This window comes from Microtus oregoni, unplaced genomic scaffold, assembly GCF_018167655.1.
Source record: "Microtus oregoni isolate MIOR12 unplaced genomic scaffold, Mior012 000084F_ref0000050, whole genome shotgun sequence".
Classification (NCBI taxonomy): Eukaryota; Metazoa; Chordata; class Mammalia; order Rodentia; family Cricetidae; genus Microtus; species Microtus oregoni.
Window position 1 is genome coordinate 5,235,587 of NW_024544550.1, and position 25,378 is coordinate 5,260,964.

Below are 25,378 nucleotides of genomic sequence, written 5' to 3' on the forward strand. Positions count from 1 at the left end.
GTCCACAGCTCAGAAAGTCTCCCATCCATGCCCACCTGACTTGCTTTTACCTAAGAGGTTTTTAGTAATACCCCAACTATAGCAGAGCTAACTGTGTGCGGTGACTTGGAAATTTCCCAAGCTTGCACAAATCGCCTCCCCCACTGCCACATTCCCTGCCCCTTGGTGACTTGTGCAGCTTCCAGTTTGTGCTCCCTGCCTGTGAGTTCTGGGCTTCTTGCTCCATGTAGGGAATTAATTTAATTGCTTTTAATTTGTCAAGAAAAGCATATTTCTCAGTATTTAACCAGCACCAAGGCAAAAAAAACAAAACGGCTCAGGACCATTCGTGGCAGCAGGTTGTGTAGCTAGTGGTGACTCTGAAACCATGACACCTGCTGGGCAATAAAGATTATTACACACAAAACAATTTACCAGACCTCATACCAGGTAATTAATAAATCAATAAACTTGAAAGTTATATATTAGCAGACAACATTACCATGGAAGATTTTTAGTAACTTTTTGGCTAATACTATGGATTGTATTCTGCAAGGCTTATATGATTATTGTGATATCATATTGGATACCACTTATTGGATATCGGGACTCAGTTTTTTTCCTTCATATTATATCCTTAAGAAAATGGTTTGATAACAGAGCCAAAAATGAGGCACTTTTAGAAATGATACAGTTTTTACAGACTAATAATGAACAGCTAGCTGACAGGATTAATACCATTGAAAATCAAAAGTTACCTGAAAAAATTAATACTATTGGAAAAGGTAACAATAATTTGACAGACAAAATTGAATTCATGTCAAAGGATGCTGATAAATTTTCTGAAAGAATTCATACTGTTGAATTTGACAATCAAAATTTGTTAAAAAGTTATGATAGGTTAGCAGATAGTGTATCTCTCCAGGAAGGCAATCTGCATGCTATCCAAATAATGTTATCTTTAAAGAAAAAACTTCAGACCTTGGAATCACATGTGCAGAATGAGAACCAGAGTCTAGGTGCCTCAATGAAATCACTAGAGATATATACAGGCCAGGAGATTCAGGCTTTAAAAAGACAGTAGTAAAAAGATTCAAAACGATTGAGGAAATGATTGGAGCTAATGAGCAGGGAAAGAGGGTACAAGGACAGGATTTAACATCACCAGTATCTGTCAGAGATGACTAACCAAGGGTTTTAGCCTCCTACCCTATAATCCACTCTGACAAAACATCAAGTCCTAAAGGCCCAAAAGGATCCAAAAAAGGTAGATGGATACCTATAGGAATGCATGCTCTAAAAGAAATTAAGCATGCAATAGTAACTTACAGCTTACATTCTGTATTTGTTAGGGAGATGATAAAGATATGGGCTTCTAGCATTAAAGCTACGCCACATAACTGGCTTCAGTTAGTTTCAACAGTCCTGGATGATGGGCCTCAACTAATATTTAAATGTTACTTCAGGGAAGAGGCTAAAATTTTAGAACAACAGGGAAAAGCAAAAGGATTTGAGACATTCCAAGATCAAATTCTTGGTGAGGGCACTTATGTTGACTCAAGCTCTTTATGATGAACAAATCTTGTCCCTATGCAACAAAGCAGCCTTAAATGCTTGAGACAGGATCCAAGAACTAGGAAAATGAATTGAATCGTATACCAAGGTTAAACAGGGCCAGAGAAAACCCTTTAGTGAGTTATTAAAAAGCTTAACTAAGGTTGTATGAATAGGAGTAACAGACCCAGATGCTAGATGAATACTTATTGAAGTTTTGGCTTTTGAAAATGCAAACTTAGAATGCAAAAAGATACTTGGACCTTGAAAGATTAGATCAGCATCAAAGGATGAATGGATCCTGCATACAATGAACACTGAGACATTTGACTATAATAATGAATCTTGAGTAGGAGAAGCAATTTCCAAAGGATTGAGGAGACACCAAAATGTCAATTGTTCTAATTGTGGTAGAATAGGACATTGAAGAAAGGACTGTAGACAAGGAATTCCTAGGAATAATATCTCCTCTGGAAATGACAAGAATAGGAAGACTTAGCCTTTAGGTATATGTAGAAGGTGTGGCAAAGGCCGACATTGGACCAATGAATGCAGATCAACAAAAGACAAACAAGGCAACTGGATAGCATTGGGAAACTCCTTGAGGGGTTTTTCACAGGACCCCAAGTCAAAAATGGTCGAGTCATTGCCAGTCACTTTGGGTGACATGTATCACTAGGAAAATTAAAAGATCCAGAGCCTTCTGAAAAAGATCCTACTGTTCTGAATCATGGGGAAAAAAAACATGGAGGATAAATCAAAACTTCCAATAGGAAACGTATATTCTGGCAGACTTCTATAAATGATCAAAGACAAAAGCTAAGAGTGCATATAAATGGAATTGTAATTGTGGCTTTGATAGACACAGGTGCAGACATGAGAATGATTACTCCAGAATCTTGGCATCCAAACTGGCCTCTTCATGAGGCATCAGATGTTCAATTACTAGGAACTGGAACCCTATCTCAAGTGAAACAAAGCACACGATGGCTTGAATCCATAGGGCCAGAAGGACGGAGCAGAAGGCTGAGACTATATGTGGCTAATATTGCAGTGAATTTATGGGGTTGTGACCTGCTGCAGCAATGGAATACCCATATTAACATTCCTATAGTCCCAGAATCTCATAATTTTGGGAAGGATATTATAAGGTACCAAAAGTCACCAGCCATTTAGGCTATACAAGAACACAAAGCAATGAGTAAACCTTCAGAGGTACCAACAGCCCTACCTTTAACTGGTTAACTGAGAAACCAATATGGGTAAAACAGTGGTCATTAACAGAAGACAAACTGGAGGCCCCACAACAACAACTCCACCTAGTTGATATGGCATCATGATGCTGATAGTGCTACTATAAGACCTGTTTTGGGTACCAGCTACTCAAGATGGTTCCAACTTGGTTAGGTGAAAGGGTACATTTTTTTTACAATGTTCTAGCCAGAACTCCAAATAGGAACCTCAGAAAAATCCTACCAAATACCTGGAGACTATTTGTAGTTATGCCAGACAGTAATCTTGGAACTTAACCATCATTTTACTTTCACAGAATCCCATAGAAAGAACATCACCTCCATGACAGCTGGAAGTAATTCTAGAAGACTACATCACCTATCCTAACAAAGTATGTCCTCAGGGTTAGGTAGGGGCATCATTTAGGGGTTGTTATAGGGTTGGGATTGGGGGAAAATTAGGTAAGCTCAGGAATCTCTTTTAAAAAAAAAGGAAATTGGATGGGATAATAGATTAGGGTGAGCTTACTTACACTAACAAGAATGGTGAGTAATAGAGTGAATATTTGTGAGCTATTAATTATAGGTAATTTACATTGGTATAGATTCTTACATATTGATACAAACTTAAATTATATTGAATATGTTCCCTTTTGTCTACAATATTTGTATACCTAGGCAAAGTTATTTTGTCATATTGTATGTATTCATGCTTCTACCTCTGCTTAAGACATTTTGTATATTGATACAATTTTAGGATATATATATATACATATATATATATATCATATTGCAATATACATTTCTACCTCTGATCAAGATACTTATACACTGTTTACATTTCAAGATCATTGTCCTCATTTGCTGCACAGTTGTTTAATCATTTGTTGCACAGTTGTTTAAAGATTGTTTAATATTTAATATGAAGTCTTAGTCTTTAAGTTATATAGGTATTAAGATTTATAGGTCAATAGTCATCTATGTTTGTCATACTTAGACTACTCAGGTTCTTTAGATACACAGAGATTGTATTCTGCATAGATAGGTAATCTTCAACCACTTCAAAGAGCTGTAAAATATGGCATTTAAATAACTTAGGGTTCTATTGACATGAGACACAAATGCTCCTGGCAGCACCAATCTATTACAGAGAGAATGTTAAGCACCCAAGACACACCACTTGGAGCTTGTTTTCTTCTTAGCAAAACTGCCCTTTGGGCAAGGAACTGCCCATGCATTGACCACTGACAAAATGCATGATGCCTGGACAGGACAAGCAGGATCCAAGATAAAAGACTGTCAATTTTTGCCAAGACAGGGTAAGAAGGTTTTGAAAATTTTCCTGCCTCAAAAATGGTCTTTCAGTTACACTAGGCCTTCAGCCAAAGTTGCAAATGAGACTTTGGGTGATTGCCCACGTAACCAGTTGTCTTTGTCATTTGTTACACATTTTGGAAGTTTCTTGATTGCATTTTATGCTTATTCAAATAATATTATTTTCCTTCTCGGATCTTCAATGTGGTTGAAGACTAGATAGTTGTAGTTACTCTCTTCTCATGACTTGACCAAGTTATTTATTATACAAGACTTAAACTCATTAGGATGGGATAAATATTGAAACATCTATCACATGTTTCTTGCTTAATATTGTTTATGCTGGTTGTAATTCTAATTTTTATACCTGATATTTGTTCTTATTGGATATAACTTTGTATTAGGCTTAGAACTTTCTTATTTAAACAAAAGGGGCAAGTGCTGTAGTAATTCCTACAGCCAGTAGCCTTTAAGTTACCCGCCCACTTGGGTGTGGCCTCTTATACTATATATGCAGATGTAAAGTGTTCATCTGCCGTCTCTTCCGGATGTGGGATTTGGTTGCTGTTCCCTGTTTGAACAGAGGACTGTAATCTGTGAGTCTACCCCTAAATAAATAACCCTCTAATATACTCATTCTGAACTAGTGTGGGATTTCTTTTAAGTGTCCATCTTCAAGACAGCAAGAAAACTGTATCTGAAGTACCAAAAATCTTATTGATGCTTTCTATTTTTAATAGCTATTTTTCCTCAGCAAGTTACTTGTTCACTATGTATCATGATTTTTTTTCATCTATAGGCTATAGATAATAACATTTAACAAATAAAACATATAGCAAGTCCCTAGTAAACAGTAATTATTACTATAAGGCATATACAGTATTTGTTGCTGATATCTAAATCATTTATGGATTACTGTCACAGCAACTTGGCTCAGAAACCTTGACTAGTTGACGTCCCCTTCTAATGCATTCTAGTGACCACCAGTTCCAAAACATGCAGGACATCTGTGATGCAAATTCTTAAAAGCTGTTGGGGGCTGTTTCCTTCCACTCTCCAAGGGCATGCAGTAGCTTTTGGAGTGGGAGCCAGCACTAATAACCTTTGGCTTTATTTGCTCAAAGTGCTAGCTTCATTTTTTTTCTCTATCATTTGGGTTTTCTCAGCATCATCTACCAGCAGAACAGCCCTTTTCTTGAAACTGTTTTTATAAACTCTGTTCACGAAGAAGGAAGAGCAAGAAGAGTGACACACCCAAGTCCTGCTGCCGGTGGCCTCTTGCCCGCTATCTATTGAACAAAAACACACTGCATCCTTGCTTCTATGCCAGCTTTAACTCTAAAAGAGAGTTAAATGCATACTCAGAGGTCCTAGTCAGAAGATTTGGCCCTGGTCTCACCAGAAATCTAGACAAAGGCCTCATTCAGGATCTGTTCCTCTTTGGCAAGAGAATTCTTAAGAATGAAAACATCATACTGTGGGCAACTCTGACAAGACTCAAAAAATATGAATCCAAGGGCACAAATACTCTCCCTGTCATGTGTCTAGAAGGGATCACTGCATCTTTATTCTGCCATCTCTAGTGGACAGTCCAGCATTCTACCCTGCAGAATGAAAGACTTATTATGTGTGAAGAGAGCTAAATTAAGTCTTGCTTGTCCCCCTTGATCTTGGGTCGGGGAATGGGGAAGTTACATGGTAGATGTAAGGGAGATTATGTTAAGAAGAGTTTTCTCAATCAGGTGACAGCTATGACATACAGAGGGGTTGGGGAAAACTCCAAAATCTTATATGCAGTGGGTCATTTTAGAAGTAAGAGGGAAAGAATTTAACCAACAAATGCCTAAAATGAGGTAAAAAAAAAAAAGTGTGCCACACTTTTTTTTACCTGTACTTAAGAGGTTGAGGTAGGAGGATAGTCAGAAGTTAAAAAGCAGCCTGGGCTGTCCATCAAATACCAGTAAATGAGATACAGCAAGACAATGTCTTATAAAAAGAGAGATATAACATAAAATAAGCAGACAAAGTAAGTAATTCAGTCTAATCGAAAAGAAATTTCAAGGAAGAAGGTAAACACCTTTCTTTCTTTTTGTTTCATTAAACAGGGTCTCATGTGGCCCAAGCTGGCCCTGAATTTACTATGTAAAGAAAATGACCTTGAACTTATGATCCCTCTACCTTCAGCCTCTGCGTGCTGGGATTATTGGAATACACCACCTCATTTGGTTTACTTGATGCTGAGCATTGAGCCCAGGGCTTCATGTTCAGCAAGCATTCTATCAACTGAGCTACATCCTTACCAAGGTAATTTCTGGTATGCCCTAGCTACCACAACTAGCAAATAGATTTATCCAATATAAACCAGAAAAAGAAACGCGGGTGGAAACTTGCAACAATTTTACAACTGCCTTCTGTCAGTGTAACATAAACTAAGTGATATTTTATTTCACTAATATGTCCAAACTAATGTAAGGGTACTACAACAATCCTAAATTGGAAAGAGAAAGTATGACTGCCAAAAACAATGTGGGCAATACAGAGAGGTAAAGGAACATACTAATATCTTTATCTCACAAAGTTACCATCAAAAGAAATAGTTTAGTGGCATATGTGATATTCAATTCCCAGCACAGAAAAGTCAATGAAGAAGTAAAAGTTTAATCCTTAGCTAAAATCATCAAATGAAAGAGAAGATTAAAATTAATAAAATTAGAGATGAAAGGGGTTATGTTATAAGTTCCCATAAAATCCAGACTTATTCGGAAATACTTTGAAAACTTACATCCTAAGAGAAGCTGGGAAACGGAAGGAACAGATAAATTGCTAGACATGTAGGAGGATGTTACAGAGGTAAACAGCTACTTCCTAGTTGAATTTAAGTCCCATTCTACAGGAGGAAACACATGCTTGGCACTGTCCTGGACATAATCTATGGCTGGAGAGTTAACAGGCTTCAAGAATGAGTCTACTACTATTATTCTAGTAAATGAGCATAGTATCAAACTGCTCTCTAAATTCCCTTCTCTCATAAATTAATGCTGCTCTCAGACCTCATCAGAGAAGGTTCTGTGTTCAGTGGATGATTGCTAACACAGAAGTTCATAGCTTGTCAAACTGCATGGATTAAGTGCCACAAATGAGACATGTATAGTTATGTTCCCCTCCCCAAGGCTAAGGGAGCTGTCTTAGTTTGGGTTGCTATTCCTGTGAAGAGACACCATGAGCACAGCAACTCTTAAAAAGAAAACAACTTAGTTGTAGTGGCGAATCACAGTTCGGAGGCTCAGTGCATTATCAAGATGGGGAGCATGGTGGCATAAAGGAAGAGATACTAGAGAGTATATCTCAAAAATGACTTATCTAACATTATATAGATTTAACGGGGTATGTTGAGGAATATGTATATATGTATATGTGTGTATGCAAATGCATATTTGCATGCAACTACAATTAATGAAAAATCAGCCATGAATTTGAAATTAGAGTGGGAAAGTTCAATATATGGGAGTGTTCAAGAGGGAGGGAACAAAGAAATGTAATTAAATCATAATCTCAAAAATAAACAACAAGATAGCCACAGGCCCATGAACAATTTTAAAGAAACAAAAATGAATTATTTCATTGACAAAAGAAACTTCATTAAAAACATAAACGCACTAGTTAAAATACTTTTACTTAACTTTCAAAGTTTACATAAGCTTTGCTTAATCTCAAAATCTTGTTGTAAATCATATTCTCTAAGTAATATAAGTTTATTTTTTATTAAAATATAATTACATCTCCCTTTCTCATTCCATTTCCTCCTCCCAAGATCATATAAATAGCCATTATAAGGAAATCTAAGCATTACAGTCTCTGGAAAAGCCCACATCTTATCTTAAGATCATATTCTAGCTTATTCATATAGATCTCATATAAATACTTTAAAATTCACTAATGTTGATTTATAATGATTCATCCTGAAATTCATTTCCATAACATAGTCAAAAAAAATCTCTTTACCTGAATAGAAGTCCCTCAGCGGGATGGAACCTCCCCAGGACGCTGTTGGTAGGGCGCTCTGGCTATGTTTCTTTGTCACTGGTGACAGTACCTAGCAACTGCTGGTGAAGCCACAAACTGGCTGGCAGCAGTTCTGTGTATTCATCTCCAGCCCAATTAGAACAGAATGTATTACCAAGAATTATTACAAGGCAGGCCTGTTGGTAAAGACCTGTAATTCCAGCTACTCTAGAGGCTAAGGCTCGGGGTCAGGGGTGGGATAACAAGTTTTAAACTTGCTTAGACTACAGAATGAGTGCAAGACCAGCAGTTTATTGAGACACTGTCTCAAAACAAAAAGTTCTAATGGGGGATTATAGTTCAGGGGGTAGAGCATTTGCCCAGAATATACAAGATACTAGGTTCTATTTTCAGTAATACAAAAGGGGGGGAATAATTACAACAAAGTAACTATAAACTTTAAGGAAAGTTTATATGGGTCCCAGGCTAAAGAAGATATTCAAGCCAAAACTGGATAGAGAACATGGCAATATAACTCCCTGAGTAGAAGCAAAGTCTAATTCTAAGGCTTGGTAGTTTATACTCACTTATCTCTCCAGAGATAACCAGCACACAGTTTGCGGAAAAGAGGGGGATACAGAAAGATGTAGATGAGGCTCCCGGGACCTGCCTGGCTCAGGGGGAATCACCTAAGCATAATCAGAGTATATAACGGCCCAGCATAGAGATTGATGTTTCATTCTAATGCTTCATGCATCAGACAGTCCCATGGCAGGGGAAGAGGGTGACTGTAGAGGAAGTCTAGAGAAAACCATGGGTGTGCGAGGCCTTTCGGGGTTGCTGCACATGCAGAATGTCATTAGTATAATAGAAGCTTCAAGGTCAGCGATACACTAAGTGTTCTGAGAAAAGAGCTAAATCAGAGGTCCACCACTGCAGCAGCCCACCAGGCAGCCTCTAAAAACTTGGAGAAAGACCCCTGCACCTACAGTATTGTCTACCATGAAAGCTTAAAACCATGCTAACTTTAGAGTGATAACTGAAGGAACTGTCTGTTATCGCAGAACAGATACAGATATAGAGATATGGAGGGATGAATTTGGAACTAGGAAGCAAACACAGACCAGTAGAATAATAACTTCCTTTTCTTGCCCTTAGTGAAGTGTAAATTCCTCTACCCTAAATTTCATGGTCAGAAAAATTCCAGGTATTTGAGACATAATTCTGACACTGAGTTAGTCTTTGTAGTGGTACAGGCTAGCCCCACTGATAAAGAGGGGTCTTTAGGATTCAAAAAAGACTGTTGGTTGTTTTAACCCTTCAGAGTCTCAGTCTCTTTACTAGGACAATAAGTTTTTAAGTCCTACTTCAGTCTGCTGTGGGAAGACAGTGTGTATAACATCATCAAACTAGTAGACCAGGTACATACAAAACATACCACGAAATTTCCCTTTCTGTATGACAGACCGTCCACCACTACAGTATAGCCAGACTTTCCTATTGCTGCTCTCATGCAGGACTGAAAGCAAGTCTGAGAGGTGGGTCTCCAAACACTTCAACCCCTTTCAGTGTCAGATAATAACTGTCATGCAATTTAACAAATGACAATTATTTTTCTATTGCATGGGTAATTTCCAAGCTTCTTGTGTCTTTTAATTTTATGTTTCCCCCAAATAAGTATTAATACTAGTTAGACATGGGCTGGAGAGATGGCTCAGAGGGCCTGGAGAGATGGCTCAGAGGTTAAGAGCATTGCCTCCTCTTTCAAAGGTCCTGAGTTCAATTTCCAGCAACCACATGGTGGGTCACAACCATCTAAAATGGGGTCTGGTACCGTCTTCTGGCCTGCAGGCATACACACAGACAGAATATTATACACATAATAAATAAATAAATATTAAATTTTTTTTTAAAAAAAAATACTAGTTAGACGCCAGATGAAACTAGCAGAACACAGTATCTCTGGGCTATCTAGACCACCCACTATGCTTGCATGTTTATATTAGCTTCAGTCATGGTATCAAGGAGTAGGAGCACATTCACTACTTATCTTGCCCTTCACATTTTCCTTTGCCTTTTCATGTGAGGCGTGGGCATAGAGCACAGAGCCTCATATGTGCTAGGCAACCACTATACTACTGAGCTATCATCTCAGCATTCCATTTCATAGTTTTTATATCTCAATGACCTTGGGGATTCTAATTGACCTGACAATAAATCTCTTCCCTGCTATGATGGAGGAGGGTCATCTGTCAATGTGTCACTTTCATTGGTTAATAAAGAAACTGCCTTGGCCCTTTGATAGGACAGAAAATTAGGTAGTCAGGGAAGACAGAACAGAATTCTGGGAGAAAGAAAGCTGAGTCAAGCAGACGCTATAGCTCTCCTTTCCAAGATGGACACAGGTTAAGATCCTTCTTGGTAAGCCACCACCTCGAGGTGCTACACTCATTAATAGAAATGGGTTACCTCACTCAGGATACTATTTTCTATTTCCATCCATTTGCATGCAAAATTTGAGAAGTCATTGTTTTTTACCGCTGAGTAGTACTCTAATGTGTATATATTCCACACTTTCTTCATCCATTCTTCCATTGAAGGACATCTAGGTTGTTTCCAGGTTCTGGCTATTACAATTAATGCTGCTATGAACATAGTTGAACAAATGCCCTTGTCATATGATCGGGCATCTCTTGGGTATATTCCCAAGAGTGGTATTGCTGGGTCCAGGGGTAGGTTGATCCCGAATTTCCTGAGAAACCACCACACTGCTTTCCAAAGTGGTTGCACAAGTTTGCATTCCCACCAGCAATGGATGAGGGTACCCCTTCCTCCACAACCTCTCCAGCAGAGGCTATCATTGGTGTTTTGTAACCCAGACCCAAAAAGATGAACAAGGGATATACTCACTCATAATTGGGTTCTAGCCATAAATAAAGATCAGTGAGTCTATAATTTGTTATCCTAAAGAAACTAGATAAGAAGGTGAACCCAAAGAAAAACATATAGCTATCCTCCTGGGTATGGGGAGTAGACGAGATTGCCAGGCAAAAATCGGGATCTTAAGGGTGGGGTGGGAGGGGGGTAGGGGGAGATGGGGAGAGAAAAGTGAGAAGGGTAGGATGGGGAGAACTTGGGGCAACGGGATGATTGGGATAAAGGAAGGTTGGATAGGGGAGCAAGGAAGCACATATCTTAATTAAGGGAGCCATCTTAGGGTTGGCAAGAGACTTGGACCTAGAGGGGCTTCCAGGTGCCCAAGGCGAGGTCCCCAGTTAGTTCCTGGGGCAGTTGAGGATAGGGAACCTGAAATGATCCTATCCTATAGCCATAATGATGAATATTTTGCATATCACCATAGAACCTTCATCTGGCGATGGATGGAGATAGAGATAGAGACCCACACTGGAGCACTGGACTGAGCTCCCAAAGTCTCAATGAGGAGCAGAAGGAGGGAGAACATGAACAAAGAAGTCAGGACCACAAGGGGTGCATCCACCCACTGAGACAGTGGGGCTGATCTATTGGAGCTCACCAAGGCCAGCTGGACTGTGACTGAAAAAGCATGGGATAAAACCAGACTCTCTGAATATGGCGGACAATGAGGGCTGCTGAGAAGCCAAGGACAATGGCACGGGGTTTTGATCCTACTACATGTCCTGGCTTTGTGGGAGCCTAGCCAGTTTGGATATTCTCCTTCCTAGACCAGGATGGAGTGGGGAGGACTTTGGACTTTCCACAGGGCAGGAAACCCTGACTGCTCTTCAGACTGGAGAGGGAGGGGGAGAGGAGTGGGGGAGGGGAAGAGGAGTGGGGGGGAGGGGGAGGAGTGAGGGGAGGGGGGAGGAGTGGGGGGAGGGGGGAGGAGTGGGAGGCTGGGAGGAGGCAGAAATTTTTTTCTCAATAAAAAAAATGGGAAAAACAATTACAATAGAGAAAAAAAATAAATTAATATTTCCAAACCAAAAAAAAATAGAAATGGGTTAATCAAGATGTGAGAATTAGCCAATAAGATGCTGAAACTAATGGGCCAGGCAGTGTTTAAAAGAATTCAGTTTCCGTGTAATTATTTCAGGTAAAGCTAGCCGGGTGGCAGGAAGCGGCCCGCCACTCCTATTTCTACACTGCTAATTTCATAGTCTTTATCCAAACTGATTGCCATGGGATTCCAATAATAACACTGTATGGTATATTCTTATTCCAAATATTAAGACTGGATGCTTGGTCAAGATGATATATTTTAACCTACAAAGGAAAGAATACTTTGGTTACATGCTGGGTACGTGTTGAGAATAGTTTTGTGCACGAGGCTGAAAAAGATTAAACTCAAAAGTATTCATATCCCTTTCTAACATATTAACTAATGGAAGAGATCCAGGGACAATGAAACTGAAATTAGCTGGCATAGCACTGTACAATAGACCATTCGATGATGAGCAGGGTTGATGAATAAGCTTTCCAATGAAATAGCTACTAGCCACCTGTGACTACTAAGTATTTAAAATGAGACTAACAACATTGAGTACTGGAAACTTAAAATATCCAGTGGCTCTCATAAGGGTAAGTCAAACAGTGTACATTTGTACATATCTACAAGCCCAGCACTCAAGAGTCTAAGGCAGGAGAATCAAGAGTAAGAAGCCAGCCTAGAGTCCTACTTACACTACATAGAGAGACTCTAACTTAAAATACACACACACACACACACACACACACACACACACACACAAACACACATACATGCATACACACAATTTAAAACTACTAGGCAGCACAGATCTAGACAGCATAACTTAATAGAAGGATGTAGTTGGAAAAGGTAGTATACACCAGTAATTCCAACATTAGGGAGGCTGAAAAAGGAAGAACAGAAAGACATCCCAGGCCAGCCTGGTCTTCATAACGAGATCCTATCTTGTAAAGGAGTAAAATATGAAGCTAAAAGGATGCTCATATCCCAATCCTGGCCACTGAAACTAACTCTATAACTTTCATCATCATATTTGTCTTGTATAGGTTTCATTCATCTCACTGCCAGGTGCCCTCAGGAATGCTGTGGTCCCAGAAAGAATGCAAAGGGCTCCGCCCAGGGATGCTGGCTACTGTTTTCCTGCCTCTCATTTGCTAAATGGAACAACTGAAATCTGAAAGGAAACTAAAATGTTTACAGCGTTTAGGATTTCTACATTGAAAATTGGGGAGACACAAACAATATTCTGCCTTCCCCAGTCCTCACCAATCTCACTCCTCTCTTACAGGCAAAATACAGTAATTTCATCTCAACAACTTCAAAGGGCATCTTAGTCCAGCATCATTTCAAGTGTCCAAAGTTCAAAGTTTAACATATTCACTTTATGATACAACCTAGATATGATTGATAATTGAGATACAATTATCTTCGGCTGTGGGCCTTTGATGCCAAAATAAGAAAGCTACTTCTCAAAAAAAAAATGCAGGTATGGGCATAAGACAGGCATCCCCATTCTAGAAGACAGAAATGTAGAAGGGAGGAGTGATGGATTACAAGTTGAAAATCAAACAAGGCAAACTCCATGGGATCTTGAGGTTCTAATTTCTGTTTCCTTTAGTCTCAGGTGGTAGTGTTGGCGTAATCTCATCTGTGTAGCCTTGCACTGAGATAACTTGTTAGGCCCTCAGCTCATGCCATGGGAATCTTTTTTAAAGATTCACTTTCATTATTTTTTAAATTATGTAGACTGTATGTAGTATATGACTATATGTGGGTATATGCATACGAGTGAGGGTTTCCATGGAGTCCAGATGAGGGTGTTCTATTACCTGGAGCTGGAGTTACAGGCAACTTTGAGGGGTTCAATGTAGGAGCTGTAAACCTAACCCCACTCCTCCACAAAAGCAATGCCCAAGCTCTTAACCACTGTCATCTCCAGGCCCAACCATACTAATCTTCTCAACTTCTCTTCAGAACCTGTTTTCTTGTTCTTTGCAACATGAATACACTGGACCAAGTATTTAAAAGTTCTGGTTCATTTTTGTCTACAAAGTCCTTATTCAGACTTTCCAGACCTGAGTGACAGATCCCTGTCCCCAGATCTCTAGTTGGGGGAGGGACAACTAACCAGGAGCCGCTCAGCACTTTTCAGGCCTGAGCGATGGAGAACACAGATGGTAGAACTTGCCGTCATACCAAGCCCGTGGTCTCTAGTTCCAGGCACACCAGAGGTGTAAAGCAACGTCTCTGGGCCATGCTTTGCAGCTGGGTGAGTGGGACTCAACAAGTGCCACCCGTGACTCAACCAGGAGTCCACCAGGTATCAGGGGACTATTATGGTGAGCAAGTACAGGGTGGAGAAGTGTGTGTGTGTGTGTGTGTGTGTGTGTGTGTGTGTGTGTGTGTGTGTGTGAAAAGGGGGGGTGCAAAAAAAGTTCATGAGCTAAGAAGAGAGGAGGACTTGAAGAGGTGAGGGTGGTAAGGAACAGGTTGACATAAATGACCTGCTTGCCACCCAAGTCCAAGGTGATGTCCAGGACCTGGGCTACAACCACCCAGGCCTATGGTCTGTGCTGTCACCTGGGTCCATGATGGTATCCAAAAGGCACACTGCAACAGGGGCCATGCAGATATGAGTAGCCTGTGCTCTCACCCAGGGCCATGCTGTCCTCTTGTCTAGGGCTGCAGCCGAGGGGCATGTCTGGGTCCATGGTCCTAAGGCAGTCAGGGTCTCAGGTGATGTCTGTGATTCCTGTGACACCTAGAGTAATGTGGATGACCACCCAGGACCATCTCAGTGTCCAAGGGCCATGCCACTGCCCAGGACGTACTGATCTGAGTAGTCTGTGTGCTACCTGGGAGCATGGAGATGTCCAGGCCTGAGCTGTTGCTCAGGGACATGTCTGAGTCCATGGCCCAGCAGTAGCTGGAGTCCGTGATGATGTCCACGACCTGTGTTAGCACAAGGGGTAATAAGAACCATGCTTATGGAAATCTGAGGGCTGAGCTGAGCTAGCCCTGCCCTTCACTACGCCTGAGATAGCTGGCCCTGCCCCTCGCTGAAAATGGCAACAGGAGAGCTGATCCCACACCTCCAGGGATAATTGACCCCCATACAGAGGAAATAAGACCCCAAACCTTACCACAGGTGTGTAGCTCACCAGGGCAGCACACTAGAGTTGACCCTGTTAATCGAGAGGCAGGTCAGTCGTCCCTGAGGGCATGAGAGCAGCAGAGCGGACCCTCCCCCTTGTCTGACATGTGGTGGCATGGGTGAGGGAAAGACGCCCTTCCCCCCTCTTCCCTTTGCTACCCGCAGCAGACAAAAGAACTGGCCCTGGGGTCACTAGAATAAGAGAACTAGCCATGCCCCTCACCTGCTGCAGTACGCAGGACAGCAGGCCCCGAACCCTGCCTGGACAGCACACTAGAGATGACCCTGTTGTCAGGGGTGCAGGTGAGCCAGCCCTGAAGGCATGAAAGCAGGAGAGCTGCCCCTGCCCCCACCCTCTCATATGCCCCCTACAGCAATCAGGAAAGAGGGTCCTGCACTTTATCTGGGTAAAACAATAGAGCTAGCCCTGGTGGTAGGAGTTAAGGCAACCTGCATCTGAGGACCTGAGAGCGAAAGTGGTCCCACTCCTTGCTGCAGGCTGCATTGGCTGAGCTAGCTGGGACAGTGCTGAAACCTAGGTAGTGATGAAGATAGAAAACTGGTGGGCTGACCAACCCAGCTATCACCTAAGCCCAGAACCAGGTCTATAAGTTAGTCCACCCCAACATCCACCCCATCTGTGAACTTTCGGGGGCATGTGAAGGGAACGAACTTACAGGTCCAAAACTGCAGGACAACAACAGGATACCTGAAAGGAGAGCCAGCAAGGGCTTAGCATCTATAGTGTACCGGAAGCCAGAGGCCTCGAGCCAGACCAACGACTGATTGCATGAACACTTGCAATTAAAGAAGAATGGACTACAGGGTGCACTGGGTGACTCAACGGGCCACACTACCCCTTCCACAAGACTCTTCTTTTGTTTGTTTTGTTTTTTGTTTGGTTTGGTTTTTGGATTTTCTTTTAAAATTTAATTTTTGTTTTGTTTTAAGGGGTGTTCACATGGGCAGAGGGCAGATGTGAGGGGACGGGCAGATAAACAGAATCAAGATAAATGATGTAAAAAACCCACAAAGAATCAGTAACAGTTATAAATAAATGATTAAGTTCTTCTTCACTTTTTCTCTTCTTAAATTTTACTACTACTGGGCAGAAGAAAACAAGCTGCTTCTTACATAGTCCACTTAAAAATCTCTGCAGCTCAATCCCTATTAAAATTTCTACACAATTCTTTACAGACATTTAAAGTACAATACTAAACTTCATATTGGAAAACAAAAGATCCAGGATATCTAAAACAATCCTATACAATAAAAGAACATCTGGAGTTATTGCCACCCCTGATATCAAGCTGTACTGTAGAACTATAGTAATAAAAACTGCATGCATGGTATTGGGATAAAAACAGACCAGTGGACCAACGGGATTGAATCAAAGACCCAAGCATGAATCCACACAATGATGAACACTTTTTAAATAAAGAAAAAAAACAGAAATTCATACTGGAAAAAAGAAAATATCTTCAACAAATGATGCTGGTCAAACTGGATGTCTCCACGTAGAAGTATACAAATAGATCTATATCTATCACCTTAATGTCCACATTTCTCATAACACTACATAATTGGTCAAGTATAATCTACGACAGTGGAAGCTTTCTTAATCAGTCTCCTCATTTATTGCTGAATCCTTACCAGATAGAAGTCATTCCAGAGCACTCTCCACTTCCCCAGGTATGTTCCTCAAAACTGTTCCAACCCACCAAGTGTGTGGTTCTGGTGGTGCCTTCATAGTTGTACATATAGTTATATGCTACATAATACCACATTACTCTTATGTGACATAATGACATTTGACATTTTTCAACAACACACTGCATGTATGACAGTGGCCCAAAAGATAATAGAATTGGGTGTGGTGGGACAAGCCTTCAAGCCCAGCGTTCGTGGACCTAAAAAGGAAAGATCAGGGATATGAGTCCATCCTAAGCAACACTGACATTTTGTCTGAAAAAAGTAAAGAAAACAAAGGGGACAGAAGAGATTACAGAAGAGGGGGAGGGTAACTGGAGGAAGAGAGGAGAAAGGGAAGGGAGAGGAAGGACAACAGGAGAGTAGAAAATTTTCTGCCATTCCCATGACATTATAGTCATAGTAACATCATAGCATCCAGCATCATTGATATGTCTGTGATACTGTATACTGTGGGATCAATAACCAGAAATTAGCACATCTAATCATATACCTTTGCATGATAACAAAAATATGTTGCTGAGATATATATTTACTATACCATACCTTTATAATTATTTTAGAGGATAAACCTTAGAAAACATTTACTGTTAAACAATATACTTTGTCAAATACCTCATGCTTACTGCATTTCCTAATTGTATGAAGAAACTACATTGAGTGATCTATGCCATCTAGTTCTGTATTCTCTATGAAGTTCACATAATGATAAACTCAGCTAACGATGCATTTCTCAGAATGTATTCCCACTGTTAAGTGGTATATAACTCTTACTAGTTACAGCAGCAGACACTTCCTATTGCTAATTTCTATATTAGTTAGAGAGATAAAGCGTGAGAGTGAGAAAGAGAGAGAAAGGAGAGAGAGAAAAAAACTTATCCTAAGGTGCTGGATCTAATGATTATGAAGGTTAAAAAGTTTCATGATCTGCTATATGTAAATTGTAAGGAATACCAGTAGGATAGTAAGAAGGTTCAACAGCTTAAAAGTTATTGCTGTGGATTCTGATTTGGGTTTGAAGGAGTAAGAACCAGTAATACTGAGAGCAAAGGGCCATGTCCCAAGTCATGTGGCCTAGTTGTCAACTCAACCTTTCTCTATACCTTTGTTCTACTCAGACTCTCAATGTGTAGATGATACCCACCCGCATGGATTAGGGCCCCCAAGCATTCAAATTCCAAGTTCTTCTGGAAACACTCACAGAGATAAACTCCTAGCTTTTGGGGAAATCTGAGCATCTTCATTTGAACATTGCAGAATAATGAATGGCAGCCCAAACAACTACTCAATTACTATCTGAAATAACCTTATATAGACATTTATACATATATACATTTAGCACCAAAAACATACCTTTGTGAAACCTATTTGTTCCTTCCGAAAAGTTTCCAGGGGTTTGATCAGCAAGTCACTAGCATTTTGTACCTAAAGAAAAAAAAAAGAAGAAAATAACATCTAGATTAACAAGGTTCAAATGCAAACTTGTTATTCCTTACCATTAGTGTTTTTCTTTAAAATATATCATCCTGCTGGGTGGTGGTGCACGTCTTTAATCTCAGCACTGGGGAGGCAGAGGCAGAGGCATGAGGATCTCTGTAATTTGGAGGCCAATCTGGACTACAGAGTGAGTTTGAGGCCAGTCTAATTTACACAGAGAAATCTTGTCTCAAAAAAACATACATACACAAAATATACATACATACATACATACACACACACACACACACACGAACATTCTAAAAAAAAACACTTTCTGAACAGGGTACTGTTTGTACAGGCACTAAGATCAACAATTAATAAATGGTACCTCATGAAATTGAAAAGCAGAAGGCAAAAGACACTGTCATTCATAAAAAGTATCAGCCTACAGAACGGGAATAGATTTTTACTGACTACACATTCCACAGAGGACAAATACACAAAATATAAAAAAAAGTTAAAAAAAACTAAATACCAAGGAACAAATAACCCAAATAAAAATGGGGTACATGGATGTGGAGTAAGGGGAACATTCATCCATTGCTGCAGAGAATGCAAACTTGTACAGCACCTATGGCAATCAATGTGGCAGTTTCTCAGGAAGATGGGAATAGATCTACCTCAAGATCCAGCTATACCACTCTTAGGCATCTACCCAAAGGATGCTTCATCCTACCTACCATAAAGACACTTGCCCAACCATGTTCATTGCTGCTTTATTCACAATAGCCAGAAACTGGTAACAACCTAGATGTCCCTCAACAGAAGAAGAGATTAAGAAGAATTATTATTCAGCTGTTAAGAAAATGAAATCATGAAATTCTCAGGCAAATGGATAAAACTAGGAAAGAATCATCCTGACTAAGGCAATCTATAACCAAAAAGGCAAAAATACTTATATGTGGCTATTAGCTGTTAAGATGGCTATGTATAGGTAGGGGAGCTGAAAAGGCAGGGTCAAGTGAAGAAGGGGAAGAAAAAGGGGGATGAGAAGAGGAATTATGGAGAGAGACAGCTAAAATTAAGCTACAGTTGAGGGGTAGTATAGAAGAAGCCTAATAAAATAGAAAACCCTATATTTATATGAAGGAAAGTTAAATGAAATCACCAAATAATGGGGGAGGCAGAGCTCTAACAGAATGTCTCTTGTCACATAATAAAGCTTTTAGTCCCAGGAATGGGTTACATCTAATTGAGTTGTTGGCCAAAGGGATACTATGAAAATCCCCAAATAACCTAGGCTGTTGCAAAGACTATAGGTTGCTCTACACAAACTAATGGCAAGGCCCGATTGCTGAAGACACCTACACAACTCATTAAATATGGAGAAGTTCAGTTGGTGCCTACCTAGTACCTTCACCCCTACATGCTAGTGTCTTTGGTAGAGGAAGGTACTTTCCGTGCTACATAGGAGAAACAAACACTGATTCAGCTACAAGCCCTTTGGTTTACCATCTGTCCTGCCTATAAGAAATGCTAGTCCAATGGTAGAACAACGTTTGGGGGAGTAAACAATTGGTAACATATCTGACCTAAGGTCCAATTCATAGGATGGAAAGCTTACCCATCTCTGCCTGGGCCACCAAGAACCTGAAACTAAATAGCCCAGAGACTTAGGGCAAAACCAAATACTACTGTTCTACTAAAAGAATGTACCAATAAAATGAATCTTAACGACATTCTGTTATACTCATACATCAGTGCCTTGCTCAGCCACTATCAGAGAAACTTCCTCCTGAAGCAGATGAGATCAAATACAGAAACCCACACCCAGACAATATGCAAAGAATGAGAGACCGTAGAACACTCAGCCCAAAACACGATTCCTCCATATAATCCCTCCCTTCAGGGTCAGGGAACACTGTTGAAGAGAAGGTGAAAAGAGTGTATAATCCAGGGATGGAGGACACCAAAGAAACACGGCCCTCTAAGTAAAAAGATTGAGGCACATATGAACTCACAGAGACTGGGGTAGCTTGCACAAGGCCTACACAGGTGTAAGCCAGAGGTGTCCTAGACCTGAAAGAAGTGGATACATGTCTCCATCCCTAAGCCAGACCTGAAAGAAGTGGATACATGTCTCCATCCCTAACCCAGACCTGAAAGAAGTGGATACATGTCTCCATCCCTAACCCAGACCTGAAAGAAGTGGATACATGTCTCCATCCCTAACCCAGAAGCAACAACCAATGGACAACTACTTGCAAAGGAAAATTTCCTTTTCTCCAAAGGAGTCTCACTGGGGAAGCAAACGATTGGGGAAACAAAACTACTCTTAAGGGCAGACTGCATGGCCTACAGTGAATGGCCAACAGAAACCAACACAGGACCATCTTTTTTAGGGGCTTTATTTTATTTATAAGGAGGTTCCTTACTTAAAAATGTCATATCATGACTTTTTAATCTTATTTTTTATTTTAATTTTTATTTAATTTATATATTTTTCTCTCTTTTTGCCCTACCATTCCTTTGCATGTATATTATGGCTTCTAGCTTATTTTTATGAGAATTCTGAGTGTACAAAAAAGTGGGTCTATTTCTTTTGCCTTCTTGTGGGATCTTTTCCTTCTATTTGTTTGTTTTATCCTATTCCAATGTGTGAGATTTTTTTATATTATTATTTTTTATTTTGTAATATTCCTTTGAAGCCTGTCTGTTTTCTAATGAAAGCTAAAAAGGTGATGGAACCAGATTGGGAGGGGAGGTAGGAAGGAACTTGGAGAAGTGGAGGGAGAAGAAACTACAATCAGGATATATTAGGTGAGAAAAAATTATTTTCAATAAGAGGGAAAATGAAACACTTTTCTGTAAAATGAAAAATGTATCATCCTGAAGCATAGCAATTGGAGTAGAGGTATAATTCAGGAGTAGTGGAAATGCTCATCATCTATAGGGCCATGAGATCAGTTTCTAGCATTGAAATAAATGTGAATTTGCATACTTTTTATTGAATTTTGTTAGTTCCTTTATGAAAAACAAATAAATGCTTTGAAGAAAGGAACACAAAAGGATTTTCTTTACTCGGGATGATTTTTTTTCTAGTTCCATCCATTTGTCTCCGTATTTCATGAGGTCATTTTAACAGCTGAGTTATACTCCATTGTGTAAATGTACCACAGTTTCTATTTCCATTCTTTGGTTGGGAGACACCTAGGTTCCAATTTCTGGCTATTATGAATAAGAACATAGTTGGGCAAGTGTCCTTGTGGTAGGATGGGACATCCTTTGGGAATAAATGCAAGAATGGTATAGCTGGGTCTGGAAGTAGATCAATTCCCAATTTTCTGAGGAACTGCCATATTTATTTTCATAGTGGCTATACAAGTTTGCACTCCTATCATAAATGGAAGAGTGTCCCCCTTGCTCCACATCCTTGTCAGCATGAGCTGTCACTTGTAGTTTTGATCCTAGCCATTCTGACAGATGTAAGATGGAATATCATAATCATTTTGATTTATATTTTCCTGGATGTTGTACATTTATTTAAGCATTTCTTGGCCATTTGAGATTCCTGTTGAGAATTCTCTGTTTAGATCTATACGCCACTTTTAATTGGATTATTTGGTTTGTTGATGTCTAGTTTCTTAAGTTCTTTATATATTTTGGAGATTAGCCCTCTGTCAGATGTGGGATTGGTGAAGATCTTTTCCCATTCTATAGGCTGCCGTTTTGTCTTATTGACAGTATCCTTTGTCTTATCAAACCTTTTCAGCTTCATGAGGTCCCATTTATTGTTAATCTTAGTGCCTGTGCTATTGGTGTTTTATTTAGGAAGTGGTCTCCTGTGCCAATGCATTCACGGTTACTTTCCCCTTTCTCTTCTATCAGCTTCAGTGTATCTGTTTTTTTTTTTTTTTTTTTTTTTTTTTTTTTTTTTTTTTTTGTTGAGGTCTTTAATTCACTTGGACTTGAGGGGGTTTTTTTGGTTTTTTTTGAGGTGTTTTTTTTTGTTTGTTTTTTGTTTTTTTTTTTTTTTTGAGACAGGGTTTCTCTGTAGCTTTGGAGCCTGTCCTGGAACTAGCTCTGTAGACCAGGCTGGCCTCGAACTCCCAGAGATCCTCCTGCCTCTGCCTCCCGAGTGCTGGGATGAAAGGCTTGCGCCACCACTGCCCGGCTGGACTTGAGTTTTATGCAGGGTGACAGATATGGATCTATTTGGATTCTTCTACATGTTGACATCCAGTTTGAGCAGTACCATTTGTTGAAGATGTTGTCTTTTTTCCAATGTGCATTTCTGGTTTCTTTGTAAAAGATCAGGTGTCCGTATGTGTTTGGAATTATGTCTGGGTCTTCAGGTAGATTTCATACATCAACATGATAGGTTTTATGACAATAGCATGCTGTTTTATTACTACAGCTCTATAGTACAATTTGAAGTAAGGGATGGTGCTATCTTCAGCAGTTCATTCATTATTCACAATTATTTTAGCTACGTTGGGGATCTTGTATTTCCATATGAAGCTGAAAACTGTCCCTTCAATTTCTGTCATGAATTGTGTCAGAATTTTGATGGGGATTGTACTGAATTTGTAGACTGCATTTGGTAGCATGGTAATTTTTACTATACTAATCATATCAATCTAAAAGCATAGGAGATCTTTCCATTTTCTGATATCTTCCTCAATTTCTTTCTTCAATGTCTTAAAGTTTTTATTATCCAAATCTTTCACTTGCTTGGTTACAGTAACCCCAAGATATTTTTGAGCCTATTTTGAAAGGTGTTGTTTCAATTACCTTCTCAGCCTATTGCTTGAATATATGAAGGCTACTGTTTTGTATGAGTTAATTTTTTATCCTGCTACTTTGCTGAAAGTGTTTACCGGCTGTAGGAGTTTCCTGGTGGAGTTTTTAGGGTCATTTTCATACACAATTATATCATCTGCAAATGAAAATACTTTGACTTTTTTCCTTCCTATTTATCTACCTGAAGACACAGACATAATTCCAAATCACTTGTTCTCCTTCAGTTGTCTTATTGCTTGAGCTAAGAGGTCAATTAATATACTGAATAGGTAAAGGGAATGGATAATCTTGTCTTGTTCCTGATTTTAAAAGAAATGTCTAGTGTTTCTCTCCATTTAAGTGGATGTTGGCTGGAGGCTTGATAAAAACTGGTGTTATTATGTTGAACTATGTCCCATGTATCCTTATTGTCTCCAGAATTTTTATCATGAAGGGGTGTGAGAAATTGCCAAAGGCCTTTTTTGCATCATATTAGATGATCATGTGATGTGGGAGTGTCATATATCAATCTGTTGATTTCATTGGTTAAGTAATAAAGAAACTGCTTGGCTGGTCCTCATAGGTTAAAACATAGGTAGGCGGAGTAAACAGAACAGAATGCTGGGAGAAAGAAACTGAGTCAAGGAGTCGCCATGACTCTCCCACCCCAGGCAGATGCAGGTTAAGATCATTCCTGGTAAGCCAGCTCGTGGGCTACATAGATTATTAGAAATGGGCTAGTCCAGGTGCGAGAGCTAGCCTAGAAGAGGCTAGATAGAAATGGGCCAAGCGGTGTTTAAAAGAATACAGTTTCCGTGTAATTATTTCGGGGAAAGCTAGCCGTGGGGGCGGCCGGGTGCCGGGGACGCAGCCCACCGCTCTTATTACTACAACAATAATGTAGATTTTGTTTTTCAGCCCATTTATATGGTAAATTACATTTATTAATTTACATAAATTCAAGCATCACTGCATCTCTGGAAGGCCTTTATTGTTTCAAGTTATTAGTGAATGGTATCCATGGATGGCTATCTTTTTTGTTTTTGTTCTTTTAGTTCTATTTTGTGTTTCTGAAATTATAGCTTCATTTGTTTTCTTGCTATAGCCTCCTACACTGGCTTATTCCTCACTTTGTTCTCAAGTATTGCTTCTAGTATTCTCTGTAGGACTGGTGTGTGTGTGTGTGTGTGTGTGTGTGTGTGTGTGTGTGTGTGTGTGCATGCATTTGTGTGTGTGTATATGTGTGCAACAGTAATAATAAAAAAGAAGTCATGAATTTGAAAGGGAGTCTGAAGAACATGGAAGTAGTTGTGGGCAGGGGAGAATGGGTGGAAATCAGGTTAATTTGTAAATTATGTATGTATTTGTAATTATGTATGTATTTCTTTTATTTTTTATGAGGGTGTTAAAACAGGGTTTCTCTGTGTAACAGCCCTAGCTGTCCTATAGACCAGGCTGGCTCCGAACTCAGAAATCTGTCTGCCTCTGACTCCCAAGTGCTGGGATTAAAGGCATGTACCATCACCATCCAGCTGTATGTATTTTTTAATTAAAATTTCAATTTAAAAACTCTAAAAAAACATTCTTTACCTTTGCTGCCTCTTAAAAAAGAAAAGCACAGATCTCTTACCTACTTGGTCCCCCAGAACCTCTGTGATTCCGAATTACCAGACCTAGGAAACCTCTTTCCAGACCGTATCTGATCTTACTCACACAAACACCTCTCGGAATGGCACTTAATACCCAATAGCTAACTGTATTCATCAACCAAAAGAAGAAAGTCCTTATATTCATCCTGCATGATTCCTCCCTCCATGAAGGTTATTCTACAGAGTCTACAGAGGGCTTTCATTCATGCCAAGACTTAAACTGATTTTTCATTCAGTGAAAACTACTCAAAGAATTCTCCTATTCAACACATTCTATACTTTGCTGGAGTGTGGATCATGAAGACTACAGGTTTTGTTTACTCACCTAGAGACAAATTAAATTCAAGGAGGCATTCTTTCTTTTTTTTAACTTCAGCAATCTTAAAACATGACTTTACTTTTGAAAACATGCCTACCACTGAAAACTGAGACCTGAGCTCCCCACGTTGAATGTGAGGGGGCTTGTTATTGTTTTGAACCAATCAACTGGAGGTAGCACTAAGGGAGACACTAAGTTTAAGTCATAATTTTCCATCAGAGACTGCTCAGTTCTCTTGAAGATCTGAGTCTGCACACTCCTCATGGAAGACAAAAAGAAGTGGAATGGCCCTGA

The 25,378-nt window shown here is 39.8% G+C and overlaps 1 protein-coding gene across 1 annotated transcript in view; it reads right to left on the reverse strand.

Moving 5' to 3' along the window:
* The window catches only part of LOC121441921 (oligophrenin-1), a 358,753-nt gene that overhangs the window by 197,752 nt on the left and 135,623 nt on the right, over positions 1-25,378 (reverse strand). Inside the window, exon 5 of the mRNA XM_041643322.1 lies at positions 18,269-18,340. Within this exon, the coding sequence (XP_041499256.1) occupies positions 18,269-18,340 (72 nt within the window). The remainder of the gene's footprint in view (positions 1-18,268; positions 18,341-25,378) is intronic.